The following is a 13,025-nucleotide window of genomic DNA, read 5'->3' on the forward strand; positions in this document are numbered from 1 at the left end:
GTAATAACACTGAATGTTAATGGATTGAACACGCCCATCAAAAAACATAATTGGCAGACTGGATAAAAAAAAATATCCATCTATAGGTTGTCGTTTTAGACACAAAGATACAAATAAACTCAAAGTGAATGGCTGGAAAAAGATGGCCTGCACAAGAAGTAGCCAAAAAAGAGCTGAAGTAACTATACTAATCAGACAAAATAGACTTTAAATGCAAGATTGTTACAAGAAACAAAAAGACACATTAATAAAAAGGGCAATTCACCAAGAAGAAATAATCATAAATATATGCACTTAATCAAGGTGCCCCAAAGTACATGAGGTATACATGAGGTAAACACTGGCAAAAGTGAAGGGAGTAACAGACATTTCTACAATAACAGTGGGAGTCAACACACACTCTCTTCATTAGACAGAACATCTAAACAGAGGAAACAGAAGACCTAAATACTATGAAAAATGAACTAGACCTAACAGGCATATATAGAATACTGCAACACAAAACAGCAGGATATATATTCTTCTCAAGTGCTTATGTAACATTCTCCAGGATAGACAATATGCTGGGGCACAAAACAGGTCTTAATACATTTTAAAAGACTGAAATCAATCACAAAGCACTTTCTCTGTTCCTAATGGAATGAAGGTGTAAATCAGTAACAGAGAACTGGAAAATTCACAAATATATATGGTGGTTAAACAACACGCTCTTTTAAAAATCACTCAAAGAAAAAATTACAAGAGAAATCAGTATCTTGAAGAGTGAAAATGAGCACACAACATATCAAAACTTATGGGATGCAGTAAACACTGTGCTGAGACAGGAATTTATAGCCTTAAACAACTACATTAAAAACAAAGAGCTAAAATCAAAGACCTAACTGACATCTGGAGGAACTAGAGAAAAACAGCAAACAGATGCCAAAGCCAGCGAAGAATAACAAAGATTAGAGTGGAAATAAATGAAATGGAGAACACAACACTAGAGAGAAACAATAAAACAAAAAGTTGGTTCAATGAGAGGATCAATAAAATTGACAAATTCTTAGCTAGACTGACAAAGACAAAATGAGAGAAGATGCAAATAAAATAAAAAATGAGAGAGGGGTTTATTATCACAGGCCTCAAATAAAATAGATCATAAGAGGATACTATGATCAAATGAACACCAACTATCTAGCCAACTTAGATAAGATGGACAATTTCCTAGAAACACACAAACAACCTACAATGATTCATGAACAACAGATCAATCACAAGAGTTGAACCAGTCATCAAAAACCTCCCACCTCCCAGGACGAAATGATTTCTCACAGGTGAATCTTAAATACCAATCCTGCTCAAATGCTTCCAAAATATTGAAGAGGGAACACTACCTAACTCATTCAACAAAGCCAGCATCACCCTAATACCAAATCCTGGTAAAGATTTTACAAGAAAAGAAAAACGACAGACCATTATCTTTAATGAATCCAGATGCAAAAATGCTCAACAAAATACATGCAAACCAAATCCACCAGCACATTAAAAGAATTATATACCATGATAAAGTGGGTTCTGTATCAGATAAGCAATGGTGGTTCAACACAAGGAAGCCAAATAATGTAATACACCACATTAATGAATTGAAAGGAAAAGACCACATGATCCTATTCTTTGTTGCAGAAAACGCATGTGACCAAATCCAGCATCCATTCTTGATAAAAACACTTCTAAAGATAGGAACAGAGATTCAGAGAGAGCAGAGAATGCTGCAGCACCACGAAGCAGAGAGTCCACGAGCCAGCGACCTTTGGAGATGAAGGAAAATGCCTCCTGGGGAGCTTCATGAAACAGGAAGCCAGGAGAGAAAGCTAGCAGATGATGCCTTTTTCACCAGGTGCCTTTCCAGCTGAGAGAGAGGCCCTGACTGTGTTCACCATGTGCCTTCTCACTTGAGAAAGAAACCCTGAACTTCATCGGCCTTCTTGAACCGAGGCTGTACTTTTTCCACTCCATCACTGCATCAAAGAGCCTCATTTTACCCAGATTTGAAAACCCCAAAAAGAAATTTCTCACCCAATTACTCACAGCCCTGTAGAGTCCCATCACCATCCGGATTACTGGTGGGTTTTTTACCACACTGTTCTTCCTGGAAAATAAGACTGAAAACTGCGAAAAGGGTGCTCAGGCACACAAACTGGACTTGGCTGCCAATTATCCGTGTCCTTAGAGATAAAGAACCAACCAGCAGGACAAGGGTCGACGATAAAATAGAAACACCAAGAAACATGGAGACCTTGGCCTCATTCCATCCCTGTTACAATCAAAGCACACGGCTGATGGCCCTACAACTCATCCTGAGGAACTATGTGGTTTCTCATCATCTCGCAACACCCATGCACCGTGGTGTAATTAAAATTCTCTGAGACGAAACAAATGTTTAATCACAAGCATGAGTTGCAAATAGTCAGTTTGAGCCTCTGCTCTTCATGATTTTTTAATCCTCTTATTAAATAACCACAACTAAAAGGTGTCCCGAACAATTTTGACTTCAATTTTTCTCAAATGTAATTAACATAACTAGAAGTACAGGAAATGTAATTTTCTGGTTTTATTGTTCATATTGATCATAATCGTCTAAAGAAAAGAATGAGGCAAATTATGTCTAAGAAGCTACTAATAATTACCTTGTTTTGCCAAATCCTAACCAAAATCATTTCTGTTAACCCTAAAGAATACCTAGAGCTCTGTTGAGAATGTACAAAAGTTTCATGTAGTAGGATTACTTTCCAGAAACCTGCAACCTCCAGATGGGTTCCTAAGCCAGGTAAGTCCTGAAACCCAGAGGGGCCAGTCTCTCCAGAACATCAACTAGTTCCATCCCCCATCTCGTATTATTGACCAGCCCCTTCCAACATGAAAAAGTTAGAATGGGCAGAACCCAAATACCCCTAACGATTGGGAGAAGGATCAAAGGAGAAGGAGGAGTTACAACAGAGAAGATAGGATTTAAAAATGAATATGACTGCTGAATCATTAAGTTGATATTTCTTTTAGTCTCCAGTGTCTTGGAGCAGCTAAAAGGAAAAACCTAAAATTGTGAAACAGTACCCATACCAAACTCTGAAATCTGTTCTATGAGTACTTGTTACAATGTACTTTTAAATTTTGCTTTTTTATATGTTATTATATTTCATAATAAAAAAATTTTTTAAGAAACAAAAAAAAAAGATAGGAACAGAAGGTAACTTCCTCAACATGATAAACGGCATATAGGAAAAACCCACAACTAGCAACATACCCAGTCTGTGAGAGACTGAAAGTTTTCCCTCTAAGATCAGTAACTACATAAGGAAGTCCAATGTCTATCACTGAACATTGTGCTATAAGTTCTAGCTAGGGCAATTAGGCAAGAAGTAGAAATAAAAGGCATCCATATCAGAAAGGAAGAAGTAAAAACTTTCACTATCAACAGACAACATGACCCTATAACTGCAAAGCCCCCAAAAATATGACAAAGCTACTAGAGCTAATAAACGAGCTCAGCAGTGACAGTATACAATAACACCATGCAAAAATCATTAGTGTTTCTATACACTAGTAATGAGCTATTCAAGGAAGTTAATCAAGAAGACAATTTCATTTACAACAGCAACTAAAAAAATAAAATATCTAGGAATAAATTTAATCAAGGATATAAAGACTTATACACAGAAACACTGCTAACAGGAATCAAAGACAACCTAAAGAAATGGAAAGACACTGCATATTGATGAATGGAAGGCTAAATGTCTGTTAAGATATCAGTTCTGCCCTAGTTGATCTACAGATTCAATGCAAAACCAGTCAGAATTCCAACAGCCTACTTTGTAGAAATGGAAAAGGGGATTATTGAATTTACTTGGAGGTGTAAGGGGCCCCAAGTAGTCAAAAAATCTTGAAAACGAAAAATGAAGTGGGAGGACTCATGCTTCCTGACTTTAAAGCATATTACAAAGCCACAGTGGTCAAAATAGCAAGATACTGAAATAAACATACACATGGAATAGATTTTAGAGTTCAGAAATAGACCCTCACATCTATGATCAATTGATTTTGACAAGGCTGCCAGTCTACTCAACTGGGACAAAACTGTCTCTTAAATGGTGTTAGGAGAACTGGATATCCATATTCAAACGAATGAAAAAGGAATCCTATCTCACACCCTATGCAAAAATTAACTAAAAATGGATCAAAGACCTAAGTATAAGAGACCGTACCATAAAACTCCTAAAAGAAAAATGTAGGGAAACATCTTGAGGATCTAGTGATAGGCAGTGGTTTCCTAGATCCGAAGCCCAAGCAATGAAAGAAAAAATAGATAAATGGGACCTCCTCAAAATCAAATACTTCTGTGCTTCAAAGGACTTTGTCAAAAGGTGGAAAGGCAGCTGACTCAATGGAAGAAAATATTTGGAAACTACATATCTCATAATGGTTTGATATCCAGAATATATATAAAGAAATGCAACTCAATAATGAAAAGACAATCCAATTTAAAGATGAGGAAAAGACATGAATAGACAGTTTTCCAACAAGAAAATACAAATAGCTAAAAAGCACGTGGAAAGATACTCATCTTCACTAACTATGAGGGAAATGCAAATCAAAACCACAATGAGGTATCATTTCATACCTATTAGAATGGCCACTATTAAACAGGAAACTACACTTCCTGGAAGATGGCGGCTTAGTAAGACGCGCGGATCTTAGTTTCTTCTCCAGGACACCTACTAGGGGAGTAGAAACGATACAGAAAGCGCCCAAAGCCACAACAGAGATAAAAAAGACAGCGTACCCCATCCTGGAACGGCTGGCTGGCTGAGAGAAGCAGCTCGGGTGAGATCGCCGAGGCACGCGGGCCTTAACGGGCGGGGTGGCAAGCGGCCGGAGTTACTCCCTTCCCCCTTCCCGGGCCGGCTGGGAGAATTGGAGAGGCGGTCCCCTGAAACAAAGACGGCTGGCGCCCACACCACGCGCAGCCCCCGGACCAACTGAGAGAATTGGATCGGAAACCCCCAGGCCGCGGAGAACGGTGACGGGTGGGGGAGGCCCCTTCCAAACCCGTGACTCCCGGGGAACGTGCACTCTCTCGGGCGGGCCGCTGCCGCTGGCGCCCTCCCGCCACGCTTGTTGCCCAGGGCCGACTAGGAAATTCGGACGGGCTCTTTCCCTGGCTGCGGCGACCAGCAACCCTCCCTGCGTTCGGACCCCGGGCCGGCTCAAGCCGCTTCAGCTGGCGAACCCCCAGGACGGCGAGAGTTTTCCAAAGTTTAAGGTCCCACAGCACCTTTTACTGGTGGGACCCGCAGACAAACGTGTGCCACGAGCGCCACCTACTGGGCAGGATAAGAAAAACAGAACCCAGAGATTTCACAGAAAAATATTACAACCTTGCTGGGTCCAACACCAAGAGAAATCTGAATAAATGCCCAGACGCCAGCAGCAGAAGATAACTGTCCACGCTCAAAAGATTGAGAATATGGCTCAGTCAAAGGAACAAACCAATAGCTCAAATGAGACACAAGAGCTGAGACAACTAATGCTGAATATACGAACAGAAATGGAAAACCTCTTCAAAAATGAAATCGATAAATTGAGGGAGGACATGAAGAGGACATGGGCTGAACATAAAGAAGAAATAGAAAAACTGAAAAAACAAATCGCAGAACTTATGGAAGTGAAGGATAAAGTAGCAAACATAGAAAAAATAATGGATAGTTACAATGATAGATTTAAAGAGACAGAAGATAGAATTAGTGATTTGGAGGATGGAACATCTGAATTCCAAAAAGAAACAGAAACTATAGGGAAAAGAATGGAGAAATTTGAACAGGGTATCAGGGAACTCAAGGACAATATGAACCGCACAAATATACGTGTTGTGGGTGTCCCAGAAGGAGAAGAGAAGGGAAAAGGAGGAGAAAAACTAATGGAAGAAATTTTCACTGAAAATTTCCCAACTCTTATGAAAGACCTAAAATTACAGATCCAAGAAGTGCAGCGCACCCCAAAGAGATTAGACCCAAATAGGCGTTCTCCAAGACACTTACTAGTTAGAATGTCAGAGGTCAAAGAGAAAGAGAAGATCTTGAAAGCAGCAAGAGAAAAACAATCCATTACATACAAGGGAAACCCAAAAAGACTTTGTGTAGATTTCTCAGCAGAAACCATGGAAGCTAGAAGACAGTGGGATGATATATTTAAAATACTAAAAGAGAAAAACTGCCAACCAAGACTCCTATATCCAGCAAAATTATCCTTCAAAAATGAGGGAGAAATTAAAACATTCTCAGACAAAAAGTCACTGAAAGAATTTGTGACCAAGAGACCAGCTCTGCAAGAAATACTAAAGGGAGCACTAGAGTCAGAACCGAACAGACAGAAGAGAGAGATATGGAAAAGAGTGTAGAAAGAAGGAAAATCAGATATGATATATATAATACAAAAGGCAAAATGGTAGAGGAAAATATTATCCAAACAGTAATAACACTAAATGTCAATGGACTGAATTCCCCAATCAAAAGACATAGATTGGCAGAATGGATTAAAAAACAGGATCCTTCTATATGCTGTCTACAGGAAACACATCTTAGACCCAAAGATAAACATAGGTTGAAAGTGAAAGGTTGGGAAAAGATATTTCATGCAAATAACAACCAGAAAAGAGCAGGAGTGGCTATACTAATATCCAAAAAATTAGACTTCAAATGTAAAACAGTTAAAAGAGACAAAGAAGGACACTATATACTAATAAAAGGAACAATTAAACAAGAAGACATAACAATCATAAATATTTACGCACCGAATCAGAATGCCCCAAAATACGTGAGGAATATACTGCAAACACTGAAAAGGGAAATAGACTCATATACCATAATAGTTGGAGACTTCAACTCACCACTCTCATCAAGGGACAGAACATCTAGACAGAGGATCAACAAAGAAATAGAGAATCTGAATATTACTATAAATGAACTAGACTTAATAGACATTTATAGGACATTACATCCCACAACAGCAGGATACACCTTTTTCTCAAGTGCTCATGGATCATTCTCAAAGATAGACCATATGCTGGGTCACAAAGCAAGTCTTAACAAATTTAAAAAGATTGAAATCTTACACAACACTTTCTCGGACCATAAAGGAATGATGTTGGAAATCAATAATAGGCAGAGTGCCAGAAAATTCACAAATACGTGGAGGCTCAGCAACACACTCCTAAACAACGACTGGGTCAAAGAAGAAATTGCAAGAGAAATTAGCAAATACCTCGAGGCGAATGAAAATGAAAACACAACATATCAAAACTTATGGGATGCAGCAAAGGCAGTGCTAAGAGGGAAATTTATTGCTCTAAATGCCTATATCAGAAAAGAAGAAAAGGCAAAAATTCAGGAATTAACTATCCATTTGGAAGAACTGGAGAAAGAACAGCAAGCTAACCCCAAAGCAAGCAAAAGGAAAGAAATAACAAAGATTAGAGCACAAATAAATGAAATTGAAAACATGAAAACAATAGAGAAAATCAATAAGGCCAGAAGTTGGTTCTATGAGAAAATCAATAAGATTGATGGGCCCTTAGCAAGATTGACAAAAAGAAGAAGAGAGAGGATGCAAATAAATAAGATCAGAAATGGAAGAGGAGACATAACTACTGACCTCACAGAAATAAAGGAGGTAATAACAGGATACTATGAACAACTTTACGCTAATAAATACAACAATTTAGAGGAAATGGACGGGTTCCTGGAAAGACATGAACAACCAACTTTGACTCAAGAAGACATAGATGACCTCAACAAACCAATCACAAGTAAAGAAATTGAATTAGTCATTCAAAAGCTTCCTAAAAAGAAAAGTCCAGGACCAGATGGCTTCACATGTGAATTCTACCAAACGTTCCAGAAAGAATTAGTACCAATTCTCTTCAAACTCTTCAAAAAAATCGAAGTGGAGGGAAAACTACCTAATTCATTCTATGAAGCCAACATCACCCTCATACCAAAACCAGGCAAAGATATTACAAAAAAAGAAAACTACAGACCAATCTCTCTAATGAATACAGATGCAAAAATCCTCAATAAAATTCTAGCAAATCGTATCCAACAACACATTAAAAGAATTATTCATCATGACCAAGTAGGATTCATCCCAGGTATGCAAGGATGGTTCAACATAAGAAAATCAATTAATGTAATACACCATATCAACAAATCAAAGCAGAAAAATCACATGATCATCTCAATTGATGCAGAGAAGGCATTCGACAAGATTCAACATCCTTTCCTGTTGAAAACACTTCAAAAGATAGGAATACAAGGGAACTTCCTTAAAATGATAGAGGGAATATATGAAAAACCCACAGCTAATATCATCCTCAATGGGGAAAAATTGAAAACTTTCCCCCTAAGATCAGGAACAAGACAAGGATGTCCACTATCACCACTACTATTCAACATTGTGTTGGAGGTTCTAGCCAGAGCAATTAGACAAGAAAAAGAAATACAAGGCATCAAAATTGGAAAGGAAGAAGTAAAACTATCACTGTTTGCAGACGATATGATACTATACGTCGAAAACCCGGAAAAATCCACAACAAAACTACTAGAGCTAATAAATGAGTACAGCAAAGTAGCAGGTTACAAGATCAACATTCAAAAATCTGTAGCATTTCTATACACTAGTAAGGAACAAGCTGAGGGGGAAATCAAGAAACGAATCCCATTTACAATTGCAACTAAAAGAATAAAATACCTAGGAATAAATTTAACTAAAGAGACAAAAAACCTATATAAAGAAAACTACAAAAAACTGCTAAAAGAAATCACAGAAGACCTAAACAGATGGAAGGGCATACCGTGTTCATGGATTGGAAGACTAAATATAGTTAAGATGTCAATCCTACCTAAACTGATTTACAGATTCAATGCAATACCAATCAAAATCCCAACAACTTATTTTTCAGAAATAGAAAAACCAATAAGCAAATTTATCTGGAAGGGCAGGGTGCCCCGAATTGCTAAAAACATCTTGAGGAAAAAAAACGAAGCTGGAGGTCTCGCGCTGCCTGACTTTAAGGCATATTATGAAGCCACAGTGGTCAAAACAGCATGGTATTGGCATAAAGATAGATATATCGACCAATGGAATCGAATAGAGTGCTCAGATATAGACCCTCTCATCTATGGACATTTGATCTTTGATAAGGGAGTCAAGCCAACTCACCTGGGACAGAGCAGTCTCTTCAATAAATGGTGCCTAGAGAACTGGATATCCATATGCAAAAGAATGAAAGAAGACCCATCTCTCACACCCTATACAAAAGTTAACTCAAAATGGATCAAAGATCTAAACATTAGGTCTAAGACCATAAAACAGTTAGAGGAAAATGTAGGGAGATATCTTATGGATCTTACAACTGGAGGCGGTTTTATGGACCTTAAACCTAAAGCAAGAGCACTGAAGAAAGAAAGAAATAAATGGGAACTCCTCAAAATTAAACACTTTTGTGCATCAAAGAACTTCATCAAGAAAGTAGAAAGACAGCCTTCACAATGGGAGACAATATTTGGAAATGATATATCAGATAAAGGTCTAGTATCCAGAATTTATAAAGAGATTGTTCATCTCAACAACAAAAAGACAGCCAACCCAATTACAAAATGGGAAAAAGACTTGAACAGACACCTCTCAGAAGAGGAAATACGGATGGCCAAGAGGCACATGAAGAGATGCTCAATGTCCCTGGCCATTAGAGAAATGCAAATCAAAACCACAATGAGATATCATCTCACACCCACCAGAATGGCCATTATCAACAAAACAGAAAATGACAAGTGCTGGAGAGGATGCGGAGAAAGAGGCACACTTATCCACTGTTGGTGGGAATGTCAAAGGGTGCAACCACTGTGGAAGGCAGTTTGGCGGTTCCTCAAAAAGCTGAATATAGAATTGCCATACGACCCAGCAATACCATTGCTAGGTATCTACTCAAAGGACTTAAGGGCAAAGACACAAACGGACATTTGCACACCAATGTTTATAGCAGCATTATTTACAATTGCAAAGAGATGGAAACAGCCAAAATCTCCATCAACAGAAGAGTGGCTAAACAAACTGTGGTATATACATACGATGGAATATTATGCAGCTTTAAGACAAGATAAACTTATGAACCATGTAATAACATGGATGGACCTAGAGAATATTATGCTGAGTGAATCCAGCCAAAAACTAAAGGACAAATACTGTATGGTCCCACTGATGTGAACGGACATTCGAGAATAAACTTGAAATATGTCATTGGTAACAGAGTTCAGCAGGAGTTAGAAACAGGGTAAGACAATGGGTAATTGAAGCTGAAGGGATACAGACTGTGCAACAGGACTAGATACAAAAACTCAAAAATGGACAGCACAATAATACCTAATTGTAAAGTAATCATGTTAAAACACTGAATGAAGCTGCATCTGAGCTATAGGTTTTTGTTTTGTTTTGTGTTGTTTTGTTTTGATTTTACTATTATTACTTTTATTTTTTTCTCTATATTAACATTCTATATCTTTTTCGGTTATGTTGCTAGTTCTTCTAAACCAATGCAAATGTACTAACAAATGATGATCATGCAGCTATGTGATGATGTTAAGAATTAATGATTGCATGTGTAGAATGGTATGATCTCTAAATGTTGGGTTAATTTCTTTTTTTCCGTTAATTAAAAAAAAAAAAAAAGAGAAGGGATAATTGGAGATGAAGGGATACAGACTGTACAACGGGACTGGATATAAAAACTCAGAAATGGACAGCACAATACTACCCAATTGTAATGCAATTATGTTAAAACACTGAATGAAGCTGCATGTGAGGTATAGGTTTTTTGTTTTTGTTTTTTTTTTGTTTTTTTTTTCTTTCTATTATTGTTTTAATTCTTATTCTGTTGTCTTTTTATTTCTTTTTCTAAATCAATGCAAATGTACTAAGAAATGATGAATATGCAACTATGTGATGTTATTAAGAATTACTGATTGTACATGTAGATTGGAATGATTTCTAATTGTTTTGTTAATTCTTTTTTTAATTAATAAAAAAAAAAAAAAAACAGGAAACTACAGTTGTAGAGAGGATGTGGGAAAATAGGATCACTTCTTCACTGCTGGTGGGAATATAAAAATGGTACAGCTGCTGTGGAAGATGGTTTGGTGGTGCCTCAGATAGGTAAGTACAGAGCTGCCCTATGATCCAGCAATCCCGCTACGTGGTATATACCCAAGAACTAAAAGCAGGGATGCAAACGGACATTTGCACACCATGTTCACAGTGGCATTACTGACAGTTTCCAAGATGGAGGCAACCCAAGTGTCCATCAGCCAGTGAATGGATAAACAAAATATGGTATAAACACACAATGAAAAATCATTCAGCCATAAAAAGGAATGTTCTGATACATGTGACAGACAACATGGATGAACCTTGAAGACATCAAGCTGAGTGAAATAAGCTAGAGACAGAAGGACAAATATTGTATGCTCTCATTGATATGAACAAACTAAAACAGCAAGCTCACAGAATCTAGAATGCAGGTCACCAGGGAACAGATGAGGGTAGAAAATGGGGAGTTGATGCTGTACCAAACTTCTATTTAAGTTGATTGTAGAAGTTTGGAAATGGATGGTGGTGATGGAAGCACAATATTGTGAGTGTAATTAATAGCACTGAATCATACATGTGAATGTGGGGAAAACTTAGGTCATTTATGTTATTATAATAAAAATTAAAAGATTTGGGCGGGCCGCGGTGGCTCAGCGGGCAAAGTGCTTGCCTGCTATGCCGGAGGACCTCGGTTCGATTCCCGGCCCCAGCCCATGTAACAAAAAACGGAAAAACAAAATACAATAAAACAAGAAAATGTTTAAAGATGTTTCCCTTTCTTCCTTCCTTCCTTCCTTCTATCCTTCCTTCCTATCTGTCTATGTTTCCCTTTCTTCCTTCCTTCCTTCCTTCTCTCTGTCTTTCCTTTAAAAAAAAAAAAAAAAAAAAAAAAAAAAAAAAAAAAAAATTAAAAGATTAAAACATAGCATTGTATAACACAGTGAACCCTGATGTAGACAGTGAACTATAATTTATAGTACTAGTGTAAGACTATTCTTTCATGTATAACAAAACTGATTCTAATACAAGGTATTAACAGGATGGTATATGGAAAAAAATACACCTAATGTAAACTAAGGATGGGAGTTAATACTGCTATTTTAAGTTTTTCATTAATTGTAACAAAAATAACTAGTGTTAAAAAATGTGTACAATTACAAAAATGTACAATTGCTATTATCAATTCTAACATGTTCCACAGCAGTGCACGGTGTTGGTGGTAGGGTGGTATACAGGAATCTTGGAATTTTTATACAGTTGGTCTGTAAACCTACAACTTCTCTAATAAAAAAAATTTTTTTTTAATTATGTTCAGAGTCTTCAGTCTTTAATCCACAGGAATGTTATTCGATTCACTGGCTATAAAAAAGATGGAAACACTGTTCTGTGTTATCACTGTATACCTACTGCTTTGAAGAGTAGCTGGCACAGAGAAGTACTTAAGTACTGCATGTGTAAGTGCAATGAATGGAAACATGCTGATGTCAAGTGAGAGAGAAAAAAGCATAACCAGGAGGCCCCAAGGACCTTAGAAGATGCTCAGTGCATAGCTCATGGATTATTTTTTCATGTTTGCCAATGCTCCCTCCTAGACGATGCATCCAAGGCCCCATACCTTGACCTGAGAAAGCTCCTTCTGGGGAGTGGTGAGCTTCTTGCTAATTCTGCCCTTGGCTTTCAATTCTTCCACTGTCTTGTATGAATATTTGGGCTTCTTCTTGCTTCCGCTAGGGTCTTTCCTCCACTGGCTCAGCTCCTTCTGAAATTCCTGAACCAGAGGGATACAGTCAGTCACAACAAGAAAGGACCCCATTTACAACAAGTGGGGCCACCAAGACCATTAACAGACA

The 13,025-nt window shown here is 37.7% G+C and overlaps 1 protein-coding gene across 1 annotated transcript in view; it reads right to left on the reverse strand.

The window, feature by feature from the left end:
• TFIP11 (tuftelin interacting protein 11) overlaps positions 1-13,025 on the reverse strand; it is a 39,387-nt gene that overhangs the window by 8,061 nt on the left and 18,301 nt on the right. Inside the window, exon 6 of the mRNA XM_077160702.1 lies at positions 12,791-12,943. Coding sequence (XP_077016817.1) covers positions 12,791-12,943 — 153 coding nt within the window. The remainder of the gene's footprint in view (positions 1-12,790; positions 12,944-13,025) is intronic.

Source organism: Tamandua tetradactyla, chromosome 5 (genome assembly GCF_023851605.1).
Source record: "Tamandua tetradactyla isolate mTamTet1 chromosome 5, mTamTet1.pri, whole genome shotgun sequence".
NCBI lineage: Eukaryota > Metazoa > Chordata > Mammalia > Pilosa > Myrmecophagidae > Tamandua > Tamandua tetradactyla.